Source organism: Notolepis coatsorum (genome assembly GCF_963971535.1).
Source record: "Notolepis coatsorum genome assembly, chromosome: 19".
NCBI classification, from domain to species: domain Eukaryota; kingdom Metazoa; phylum Chordata; class Actinopteri; order Aulopiformes; family Paralepididae; genus Notolepis; species Notolepis coatsorum.
In genome coordinates, this window is record NC_140183.1 from 6273363 (window position 1) to 6286769 (window position 13407).

The 13407-nt window shown below is 44.0% G+C and overlaps 1 protein-coding gene across 1 annotated transcript; it reads right to left on the reverse strand.

The window, feature by feature from the left end:
• Positions 1-337: 337 nt before the first annotated feature.
• vps13b (vacuolar protein sorting 13 homolog B) lies at positions 338-11663 on the reverse strand (the record flags this gene model as incomplete). Its single annotated transcript, XM_084335933.1, has 4 exons — positions 11570-11663; positions 9563-9720; positions 1889-2032; positions 338-487 (listed from the first exon to the last, which is right to left on the reverse strand). Exons 2-4 carry the CDS (start codon positions 9707-9709, stop codon positions 338-340), a joined length of 441 nt encoding a protein of 146 aa, XP_084192059.1. The 5' UTR covers positions 9710-9720; positions 11570-11663.
• Between the last annotated feature and the right edge of the window lie 1744 nt (positions 11664-13407).

Genomic DNA, 13407 nt, shown 5'->3' on the forward strand with positions numbered 1-13407 from the left:
CTGCTCGGAGCACCTCAGCCCCCCCTGCTCAGAGCACCTCAGCCCCCCCCTGCTCGGAGCACCTCAGCCCCCCCTGCTCAGAGCACCTCACCCCCCCTGCTCGGAGCACCTCAGCCCCCCCTGCTCGGAGCACCTCAGCCCCCCTGCTCGGAGCACCTCAGCCCCCCTGCTCAGAGCACCTCCCCCCCCCCCCCCCCCGCTCAGAGCACCTCAGCACTGAGGGGGGGGGGTTCTAAGGGAGGGAGGTTCTGAGGGCGGGGGTTCTGAGGGAGGGGGGGTTCTGAGGGAGGGGGGTTCTAAGGGGGTTCTGAGGGAGGGGGTTCTAAGGGAGGGGGTTCTAAGGGGGTTCTGAGGGAGGGGGTTCTAAGGGGGTTCTGAGGGTGGGGGGTTCTAAGGGGGTTCTGAGGGCAGGGGGTTCTAAGGGGGTTCTGAGGGCAGGGGGTTCTGAGGGAGGGGGGTTCTGAGGGTGGGGGGTTCTAAGGGGGTTCTGAGGGAGGGGGGTTCTGAGGGTGGGGGGTTCTAAGGGGGTTCTGAGGGGGTTCTGAGGGTGGGGGGTTCTGAGAGAGGGGGGTTCTGAGGGTGGGGGGTTCTAAGGGGGTTCTGAGGGAGGGGGGTTCTGAGGGTGGGGGGTTCTAAGGGGGTTCTGAGGGAGGGGGGTTCTGAGGGTGGGGGGTTCTAAGGGGGTTCTGAGGGAGGGGGTTCTGAGAGAGGGGGGTTCTGAGGGAGAGGGGTTCTTAGGGTGGGGGGTTCTAAGGGGGTTCTGAGGGTGGGGGGTTCTAAGGGGGTTCTGAGGGTGGGGGGTTCTAAGGGGGTTCTGAGAGAGGGGGGTTCTAAGGGGGTTCTGAGGGAGGGGGGTTCTAAGGGGGTTCTGAGGGAGGGGGGTTCTGAGGGGGTTCTGAGAGAGGGGGGTTCTGAGGGTGGGGGGTTCTAAGGGGGTTCTGAGGGAGGGGGGTTCTAAGGGGGTTCTGAGGGTGGGGGGTTCTAAGGGGGTTCTGAGGGAGGGGGTTCCAGGCTGCACGTGGCCCACGAGGACCAGGCCTCTCCTCCAGAACCACAGACGCTCTTCATCCGGACGAGTCAAGAATGTGTCAAGTTAACCGACTTGTCTATTTAATCAACAAATGTGTAAAAAAGCCCTCTTCCCACATGACTCTGTATATTAATGAACTCAAGCAGCGGTGCCGCTTTCAATTTGGTCCTGATCAGAGACTAAAGCATATTTTGTGAAAGAAAATATTGTGAGACCGGAGATTGTGCTCAACATTTCCAGGAAATATTATAAGGTTGTTGTTTTGGCTTTTTTTTTCTTTCTTTTTTTACACAACGCTCTGCGCCAAATGTATGAGATGCAATCAATGTACTGAAATGTGTGTTTATATCTGGAATAGAGGCCTTTTTCACGGAACGCTCGGTATGCACCGTCTGTTCCCTCCATGTTGTACGAGTCAACCGGTTCTGTGTAGCTGCAGAACAGCTGGTATTGTTGATATATTTGAAATATATCAACAAAAGTGTAAATTATTATTACTGGATCTTGTGGAGAAAGTCACAATGGAGAACGGTAATACAGCACGCATTCCAGTGCGTTACTGCTCTGCCCCGGCACTGAAAGGAGACACTTTCTTTCGACAGCGGTTGCATAATAATGGTTACAGGCGGCCATGTTGGAAGAGAAGAACTACACCAAAATTCCCCGTAGGGCTGCGACAACTAATCCATTACAACAATAAAAAAAAATTGGTTATGCTGCACACTCTTTTAATCGTTTCAATAATCAATAGATGAATACATCTGAATCTATCGAAATAGCGGGTTAAGTTGCAGCCCTAATTCCGTGCAACGAGGTCTCTGTTTGAAAAGGGAAGCTGGACGAGGAGGGGGCACTGACCTGGGCGCCGTGCCGCAGCTTGAGGATGCACTCCATGGTGTTGATGGTGACCACCACCGGCTCGGAGCCCAGCTTGGTCCAGGGCACGTGGATACGCAGCTCGTGGATGTGGCCGCTCATGAAGGTGAAGGGGAGCTTCAGCTCCTGGGAGACAGACAAGGGTTTGGACGGATGGAGGACAGACAGTTAGGGTGCTTTTCAAATCAAATCAAATCAAATCAAATCAAATCAAATCAAATGTATTTGTAAGGCCCGACAACACGCGTTAATGTCCCCATGGGCCGGACACGTCTTCTTTAAACAAGTCAAGAAGAAACATCACAATAAGTCTAGAACAAAACAAGAACACCATAAGGTAGGGCTGGGCGATATGGCCAAAAATGATATTGTGATAACGATAATATCACTCGATATTCGATATCATCGATATTGTTATAAGTATAAAAAAAAATATATATATATATATTTTTAAACAACATATGTATGTTTATTTTGCAGCAATTCTTTGTCGTTGCCGCCATCTTTAGTGTTACATCCCCTCACACTCCAGTTCTCAGGCTGCAGCTGGTTTGAAAGCGAAAGTAAACCGGCTTCTCTGCTGGCTGTGGCTCCAGGGGAGTTGAACAGTTCTGGCTCTGCTCGTTTATTTTCTATCTTTTGGCGCTTTTTTGGTGGACAAACCACCTCACATGTGCACCGTGACTCGTGACTGGAGTCTAGCTCTGCTAGCACACATAGCCTACTGTGTACAGACGGTTTCAAACTGTATTTTAAATTAGAAAGCAAACAAAATAAATGGACAAGATAAAAAATAAATCTCAATTTGGTCAGTATTGTCATTTGTACAAGCAAAGCCATTACTTTAAGTTGCAGGCAAAAAAGACAAGTATGTCCACTGTCTCTGGTTTTAAAACTGACCTGTTGCAAATAAATGCAAAATAAATAAATGAATGAATGCACCACTCCCAGACATACCCCACGCGAAGGTAAGGGAAAAACTCACTAAAACCTAGCAATAGGAAAAAATGCACCACAGGCAGTGTGGAGGAGAGAAACCTTAGAAGGGCCATTCAAGGGGGGATCTCCCTTCTTAGATGTCGGTGATAGTATATAGTGTTGCAGACTGACAGTGTTAAGCACGCACTCATGTGTGTAGTGAGAAACACAGATGAGTGCATGCTATTAGTATCTAGGGATGAGGCACTGGACAAAAACGATTCGGTTATAAGCCACACCTAACATGCTTGTATGTGTTTACAGAAAAATGCAGAAGATCACTTGTAATCACCGTGTTACACATGGCTTGTGGTTTGGGATTTTTATCGAGGACATTCTCCGATACAAATACCCTGTTTTAGCCTGGTATTGCACCGATATCTGATACCAATACCCTGCTTTAGCCTGGTATCGCACCGATACCTGATACCAATACCCTGCTTTAGCCTGGTATCGCACCGATACCTGATACCAATACCCTGCTTTAGCCTGGTATCGCACCGATACCTGATACCAATACCCTGCTTTAGCCTGGTATCGCACCGATATCTGATACCAATACCCTGCTTTAGCCTGGTATCGCACCGATACCTGATACCAGTAGCAGTATCGGTGCAGCAGTGACAGGTTGAAAACAGAAAACAAAAACTATAAAAACAAGAAGCATAAAACGTAATTACATGCAGAACAAATCCAGAATTTGACATTTTGCCCCCCCCCCCCCCCCCCCCCCCCCAAGTAAAAAAATATATACAAAATGTGTAAAGATATGGTAGCTGAACCAGTAGTCAAGAACATACAGCATAACACATATAGGCCTAATTACACACACATAACAGATCAAACCCAAAACATACAGCATAACACATATAGGCCTAATTACACACATAACAGATCAAAACGAGACAAAAGAGAAGACAAATACATGAGATAATTTTTATATATATATATATATATATATATATATATATATATATATATATATATATATATATATATATATATATAAGAAAATCCTAAATGAGTAAAGATGTCGTATGTGACAACGGTCTTGTGCTGCAGCCACATCTGCGTGGCAGACAGGGTGGTAAAGGCATGCGATGATATAATTGCTGGAATCGCTGAGAACATTTGGACCTAATAATTTATGAAAAGAATATGAGAAAAAAAGAAAAATGATGAAATTCTAAAAAGATGAGAGGGGAGTAAAAACAATAGCTACAGATTACAAATTTGCTACGCCTGTGTAACGGAATCGGCCGGATTCATCCAGAGACTGGAGGAGCCATTGTTCTGCATCTTGAACTGCTCTGCCTCTGTGTGAGAATGTGTCCCATGAAAGCAGACGCGCCTACACACACACACACACACACACACACACGCACACGCACACGCACACACGCACACAGGCACTAATAATCAAACGTATTTCCGAGGAATGGCCGCCGCAGATTTACAGTGCACCGGCCGCCTAATGCTTGAAGTACGCACACACACTGCTGCTAACATGTATGGATAGAAGAATATACATTGTGTATTATGTTTAGTTCTATAGTTTAGTTTATAGTTTTAGTTTATAGTCTCTATAGCTATTTATACAGTTAGCATAGTTTTGTATTTGTAGTTTAGTTAGTTATAAGTTATAGTTTATTTATAGCTGATCTAGTGTATAGTTATAGCTTATAGTTTACATTTAGTCATTTAGTTGATGCTTTTATCCAAAGCGACTTACAAGTTACAAGACGGGTCAGCAGGAAGGGTACAACTCTTATCAGCGGAGTAAAAATTTTCATCAATGTTCACAGTGTTGAAACTTGAGTGCTGCAGTGTTGAGTGATGCACAGTAGTAGAGACACATTAGCATAGTAGGTAGTAATATAGGCAAGGAAGATTATTTAGTGGAAGAGTGCACTGTAGAAGACAGTAAGAAGGTTGTTTTTTTTTATTATTTTTTAGTTATAGTTAGATATAATATATGTCGTGTACTACAGTATGTTTACAAATCTACTACGGTTGAGGAGCCAGGAAAAACAAGCATCTCACGTTTTTTCTGAATATAAGTATAAAAAAAAATTAAAAATTTAACTGCGACAATAAAATGATCTGAATCTGTATCTGAACACCAAGCCGTTTCACTCAGAAGTCACTCCTCTCGACGTAAGAAAATGAGTTCTAGTAATCACTGCTCCTTGCACGAGGCAGTGCTGTCCAAACTGAGCAGAAAAAACACAACTACAAAAGGGAAGAAAAACTGCCAAGGTTTTTTCACCACACAAGAGATACAACATCCAGACAAGAGTTCCCACTGTCGGTCGGCTAAAAACCTGCTTCCAATAAGAACTTTCATCACTTTCTCTGTTAAGTTAGGTGGTGTTTTGCTCTGCTCTTTAAGAACAGCCGAGACAAATTCGAAGAGGAGAGGAGAAACGGCTCTCAGCTCTGGGCAGATTGATCCGGTCCAGACATTACAAGTGTGAAGAAAAGAAAAAGCACACAAGAGTCAAAATAACATTGCAGTGCAAAATATAAAGTCAATAAATGAAGTGGACAGGCAGAGAGTGACAAACTAACCATAATCATAACCCTAACCTTAACCACACTGTTACTTTAAACTAACCACATTTACATTTAGCTGACACTTTTATCCAAGTTCTGTACGACAAGTCATCAGGAAGGGCACAAATCTATCAGCTGAGTAACAATGTTCATCAAAGTGTTGAGTGATACAGTGTAGGTTAGTGTATTAAGACAAGTGCATGACAATAAGGTTAGTTAGGGTTAGATTTTTTTAATCTTTTTTTCTTCCGTAATTTTAATTTCCATAAATGTTCCATAATTTAACCATAATCCATAATTTAACCATTATTTAACCATAATCCTAACCTTAACCACAGTTACTTTAAACTAACCATAATCATAACCCTAACCTTAACCCTATTGTTACTTTAAACTAACCATCAAAACCCTAACCTTAACCACACTGTTACTTTAAATTAACCATAATCATAACCCTAACCTTAACCACACTGTTACCTTAAACTAACCATAACCCTAACCTTAACCACACTGTTAGTTTAAGTGAGAGCTCCGTTTGTATCAGGGTGGGTGTCTTAGTCTAGTGGTGAGAGCTGTGTTTGTATCAGGGTGGGTGTCTTAGTCTAGAGGTGAGAGCTGTGTTTGTATCAGGGTGGGTGTCTTAGTCTAGTGGTCAGAGCTGTGTTTGTATCAGGGTGGGTGTCTTAGTCTAGTGGTGAGAGCTGTGTTTGTATCAGGGTGGGTGTCTTAGTCTAGTGGTCAGAGCTGTGTTTGTATCAGGGTGGGTGTCTTAGTCTAGTGGTGAGAGCTGTGTTTGTATCAGGGTGGGTGTCTTAGTCTAGTGGTGAGAGCTGTGTTTGTATCAGGGTGGGTGTCTTAGTCTAGTGGTCAGAGCTGTGTTTGTATCAGGGTGGGTGTCTTAATCTAGTGGTCAGAGCTGTGTTTGTATCAGGGTGGGTGTCTTAGTCTAGTGGTGAGAGCTGTGTTTGTATCAGGGTGTGTGTCTTAGTCTAGTGGTCAGAGCTGTGTTTGTATCAGGGTGGGTGTCTTAGTCTAGTGGTCAGAGCTGTGTTTGTATCAGGGTGGGTGTCTTAGTCTAGTGGTGAGAGCTCTGTTTGTATCAGGGTGGGTGTCTTAGTCTAGTGGTGAGAGCTGTGTTTGTATCAGGGTGGGTGTCTTAGTCTAGTGGTGAGAGCTGTGTTTGTATCAGGGTGGGTGTCTTAGTAGTCTAGTGGTGAGAGCTGTGTTTGTATCAGGGTGGGTGGGTGTCTTAGTCTAGTGGTGAGAGCTGTGTTTGTATCAGGGTGGGTGTCTTAGTCTAGTGGTAAGAGCTGCGTTTGTATCAGGGTGGGTGTCTTAGTAGTCTAGTGGTGAGAGCTGTGTTAGTATCAGGGTGGATGTCTTAGTTTAGTGGTGAGAGCTGTGTTTGTATCAGGGTGGGTGGGTGTCTTAGTCTAGTGGTGAAAGCACTCATCCACAACCACAATCATTGTTAGTTCGACCACCGGTCGTGGCGTTTGTTTTGTACTTTTGCCGATACATAAATATATTACTTGTGACTATAACATAACATAAATCTTTTCCTGTGGTCGATTAGTATTTTATTTACGTTTTCTGATGAGACCCTATTGCATCACAGGCTCTGCAACATAATTTACAGCTGGCTTAGGAGGACACACACACACACACACATATATTATGTATAACATATATATTAACAAATCAAATTACTTGCACTTATATATATATATGTGTAGGTCTAAATCCATGCACTAACCACCAAACTGAGTCCAAACAATAACCATAAAACTGACAGTATCCAGCTCTAGTCCACACTCTGTTGCCCGTGGCAGTAGAAAACAGACATGTTTTTTTGTATCCACTTTTTCTCCTCCTGTTTTTCTGTGTTTTCTTCCCATCCCAATTTAGTCGTCATGCCAATTCCCCCCTCCCCTTCCTGGTCATTGATCGCATGTGCCCCCCACTGGTCGGTCTAGGGAGCCCTGAAGTCTATCAGATGCTTCCTCCGAGACATAGGAGACAGCCAGCAGCATCTTTTCACCTGCCAGCGCGGACTCTAATTGGCGAGGTGTAACGTGTGGGAGGTCACACTACCCTCACCATCTCCCTCCCTCGCTGTGCAGGCGCCCTGACCGACCAGATCACCACCCCACCGGCTTCCCTCCCGCTGACTCTGCCAATTGAGCCAGTATGACGGCCGGCCAAGCCGGAGGCAACGCCGACAGCCGGATTCGACACCAGTGTCTCTCGCGTTGGTGACAAGCGCTTAGTCTGCTGCACTACCCAGCCGCCCACTTCTGACAATTTTCTTTAGATTTTCCTTTTTCTTTAATCAACTCTGGTGTAGATCTCCTTAAATGTCTCATATTTTATACTTGACACACCATGTGAGGTATTAGGTAGCCAAATAGATAGCCTTCCAAAAACGTGACTCCTGCACTAAAAGGTAAATGGTGCATTTATATAATAGCTTTTATCCAAAGCGCTTTACAATTTGTTCCTCACATTTTACCCGTTCACTCACACTTTCACACACCGACGGCGGAGGCGACCATGCAAGGTGCCGACCTGCTCATCGGGACCAGTTAGGGGTTAAGTGTCTCGCTCAAGGACACTGCGACACGCTGTCCGGGAGGAGCGGGAATCGAACCGGGAACCTCCGGATTACCAGACGACTGCTCTACCTCCCGAGCCACTGTCGCCCTAACTTGGATAGTGACGTCACATTTCCACACAATAAGGCAATTGATTGAAAGCACATGAGGTTTTTTTTTTAAAGCTTTTTATTATTAAGTATTATTAATAGCCTGATATTTATACCAAAATAAAATCTATATCATGATTTATTTGGTGAAGCCATGCAATTCTATGTCAAATCTGAGCCCAAATGGAACGTTCCTATAGACACTCAGCACCCCCGTGGCCCAAATGGAACGTTCCTATAGACACTCAGCACCCCCATGGCCCAAATGGAACGTTCCTATAGACACTCAGCACCCCCATGGCCCAAATGGAACGTTCCTATAGACACTCAGCACCCCCATGGCCCAAATGGAACGTTCCTATAGACACTCAGCACCCCCATGGCCCAAATGGAACGTTCCTATAGACACTCAGCACCCCCATGGCCCAAATGGAACGTTCCTATAGACACTCAGCACCCCCATGGCCCAAATGGAACGTTCCTATAGACACTCAGCACCCCCATGGCCCAAATGGAACGTTCCTAGCAAGCTTTTCGATTAAATCATATCAGATAGTCGACTATTCAGGGTCATCCATTTATATGTAAATAGTAATAAATACTGATCGGAACGTGCAATGTTACTCACGGTGCCTTGTATATATTATATTTATCTATTTGTGTACCTTACTTTCTAGCACTCGCTTGTATTTAAATATGCTTTAGTTAAGTATTGTGTGAAGGGCGGACTAGCAAAGTAAGATTGTCATTGTATGGCAAACTGTCCGTTTAACTGTGCACATGACAATAAACCATCTTGAATCTTGAATCCCAACAGAATGCCTCAGCATCATTTGCCTGGTGGCTGCTGCTGCCGGTGTAAATGTCCCTCCGTGAAGAAGAAGAAGAAGAAGAAGAAGGCCTCGGACACTTTTTTTTTTTGATCCACTTTTTCTCCCATTTTTCTATATTTTCTCCCATCCCAATTTCGTATCATCCAATTCAACCCTCCCCTGTCACGAACGCTGTTTCTTGCCTCCCACAAGCCGGCTGCAATGTGGACTAAGTCATACATAGCACAAGTCCCCTCCGGTACTTGAGGTAACAGCAGTCGCATCTTTTCACCTGCGCAGCTCGATCTCTCAGTGGCGAGGAGTAACGCGTGGGAGGCTCACGCTGCCCCCGACACTTCCTGATTCTACTGCGCAGGCGCACCAACCGACTTGTAGGAGTCGCTTGTTCACAACGTTCGATCCCCACCCTTCAGTTTTCCCTCCCCGTAATACGGCCAATGTGTATTACTGCGGACGACCAGCTAAACTGAAAACAATGTGGAGAGCTGGATTCTAACACGCGAATCCTAGCGTCTCCACACTGGTGGCGAGTGCCTTGCCCACTACACCACCTAGCCGCCCTAAGGCCTCGGACACTTAACGCACCTGCTCCAGGACGTCCAGCTTCAGGTCCAGTTTGCTCAGCACCACGTCTCCTCCCCAGAGGGACAGCTGCAGGTCCGACGGCTTCAGGTTCTTGATGTATTTGTTCACGTAGCTCATCAGCAGCGGCGTGACATAAGACTCCAACATCTCGCTGCCGTCTGCCATGAACACAAACAGCAGGGCAAAACAACACGTTAGACTGATGATGATGATGATGAACTCTCCAACTTTTGATTTTTTTTTTACATTTTAAAGTTAAATGCATCAATCTGGTGCACTTTGAGAGCAAAATAAAGAGGCTAGATCTATGACGAACTTTGTGCTCAAAACACAAAATCGACTAGACTGCAGTGCTTTCTCCCTGCAGCCTTTTCCTCAGGTCAGTATTTTACCCAAATGAAAAAATAAAAAATAAAAAAATTATACTAAATTTTTTTGTTAATAATTTTTTTTTAATAGTCTAGTAGTTCATAGCAGCGGCGGTCCTGCGTATGCATATAGGGGAAACACTGGACTGTTTATGATGGACTCCCAACATCTTGCCACTGTCCCGGGGAGTATAGGTATAGGCTATGTCACAAAGCAAGATTAGCCAAACATCTTTGAAAGATATTTAACTGACCTAGGCTGTATTTGATGGTGCAGTCACTGTACTGTACTGTAACACACACTGTTATAAAGCATCCATCAAGTGGCCCGTCTATTGTGTTTTTCTTCTCAGGAACGGACAGTCATGATGTGTTGGGGGGTGGCCAGATTGTGGAATTGAAGTCATCTTATCCAAAGGGACTGGGCGGGGTCACTTTTATTGATGAGCTGCTGCTAATGCTATATAATGGAAGCAAGAGAGGGACTGCATCCCAACAAGCAGAAGGCTTAGTATACATTATGCACACTGCAGCAGTCATCCAAGAGAAGAGAAGACCCATCTTGGAAGCTTCATTACGATAATAACGTTTAACCAGTCTAACCAGCTGGCCAAATGAGGCTACGGTCGGACTCGGTCGGTCACGTCAGTCCAAGGTGATGGGTAGGTATGATAATAACAGCCTCACACACAGTTGCAGCTACTTGTTGCGCTAAATCTCCACAGAGCACTACAGTTGAAGAAGTCCTTCTTCTTAGACTAACGTTACTCTATTACTCAAACGTTACTCCTGCCAGCCAAGTTGTTAACACTTCAGGGTCAAATGTATATTATTCACACTCATATTGTCCAACTTTACTCATATCCGGTTCACAAAAACATCCCCTGTTTTTTAAAACCAAAGTATGGACCTCAATGCATCGCAACAACAGACACATTGTACAACAGGTACGTTGGTAAGCTACATTTTCCATCACTGGAAGATCATTCCCACCTCACCGCACCTACCCAACCTCCTCCAATGTACAGTTTCTTTGTCAAATGTATATACTCTCTTCTTTAGACTTTTTGTATCACAAACAGTACTGTATTTGTAGATCTGGTATGTCATAAATGTATAGATGTAGCAGTACTGTCTATCTGTATGTCATGTATGTCATATATGTTATGATGAATTGAAAATGGGGGACCCTGATGTAAACAAGACGAAAGACTTTCTCTGGTCTGCACCCCTTAACAATTGTATCTATTGAGCTGTACTGTACTGTACCCATTCTGCAATCTGTTAATAAAGTTATCAATCAATCAATCAAAGTAATGAAGAGTTAGCTTAGCTCGCTACTTAGTGGGCTTTGTATGCAGGTATCCCGCAACTGCTTATAGCGTATAACATTAGTTATATACACTTAACTAATAGCAGTTTTATGAAGTGATCGCGGGTAAACATAAGTTATTGATTGCTGAGTCTAACTAGTTAACTGGAGCAGGTCACTGCTGCTCTGACAGTGGTGCCACCCCTCACACTGCAGCAGGGAAGCTAAGCTAACTGTTAGCCAGCTATCTTCACTTCTATTCAACGAGCCGACGCGAGTGGTGAACAAGATTATTATAGTGCGTTCGGGTCACACGTCTCCCCTTACTTGAGTATGGCTGTTTTCCTGTCGCTTTTTCTTCAATTCCACCTTTATTGTCGCCAGTTCATCCCGCTAGCTGAAGTTAGCCACATGATCCCTCAGTGGCTTCAGACCGACGTCATCGGTAAACAGCGCAGCTTCCGCGTGCCGCGTGCCTCACCTCCCTACACGTCACTTCCTGCTCCGCGCGGCCAGTCGGCCACGCCCCCCTCCCATGCTTCATTTAAGGCCCCAGCATGAATGAATGACAACTTAATTTAACAGATTGCAGAATGGGTACAAATTACAGTACAGCTCAATACACACAATTGTTAAGGGGATGCAGACCAGAGAAAGACTTTCGTGTTGTTTACATCAGGGTCCCCCATTTTCAATTCATAGTGACATTTATGACATACACAACATACATGACATTTATGGCATAGGACATACATGACATCATGACATTTATGGCATAGGGACATACATGACATACAGGTATATAGTACTGTTACATTTGTGACATATACGACATGCAGCATGGACTTTGATATAATTGATAATTATTTATATTTGATTTATTTCCGTCACAGAGAATAAACTGTTAGTATAGTAGTCAGTAGGTCTACATTACATTTTTAGGATCACTAAACCAAGATTTGTGTCAGGTTTCGGTTCATTTGTTCATTTCAGTGATGTGGTCGGTCTTTATCCAGACCATAAGTCAGTCCCAATAAGAGCCACTCCTTTGTCTGTCAGGTACAAAACAAAATAATATACAAAGACTTAAAAATGTATAACATTTTCATAAAACCTATAATATCACAATACACAATCGTCTCAAATAAAGGGAGGTGTGCTCGGTGTAATTAAAACATTTAGGCTAGTCCACAATTTATTGCACTCTATGTGTTTGTTCATAGAAAAAGAAATACAAGTAAAGAGCTTAAAATCCTATTTAATCAGGGGGGTATGGAGTAGGACACAGAGCACACAGAGGACTGCCTATTCCCTACTGTTTCAGATCCAACTACATTTAAAGAGGCTATCAGATTATTATCAAATGGTAATCGGTTATGCATATTGGTGATCGTTAATTATAGAAAAAACAAATCAGAAGTTTCTTCATGGTATTTTCTTTTTAACTGCATGACTTCCTTCCAGTTCACAGCCTTCTAGCCAATCAGGACCAGGAGGTGACGTGATGGTCTGAAGAGAGACCCCCCACACACACAACACACACACACACACACACACACACACACACACACACACACACACACACACACACACACACAGACACACACACACACACACACACACACACACACACACACACACACACACACACACACACACACACACACACACACACACACACACACACAGTTTCCTTCCTGATGCCGTGAATACTTATTTCAGAATCGATTCTTAAATAAATAAATAATAATAATAATATTAAAAGCAAATGATATTATTTCAATTGAACAACATACATTCCAGAAGGTTTGAAGTGACTGGAAAATTATAGTGGCTGGAACGGCTTCTTCTTCTCTGTGCTTGAGACAACCACATGTCAAATCCTGCAGGATATCCCACTTATTCATCCGATTGTAACCCCTCAAAAATAGAATATCTGTGTGTATTTTAAAATGTATTTCTGTTTCCCAACATAATGTATTCCTACATGCGGCGCCTCCTTGCTGGGCCTGAACGAGGCCTCTGTCTAAAAAAAGGCATGTGCCAAAAATAAATGCACTGTTAAACACAACCTATATCTTCTGTGATGCGACATGTTAAACACAACCTATATCTTCTGCGATGCGACATGTTAAACACAACCTATATCTTCTGCGATGCGACAT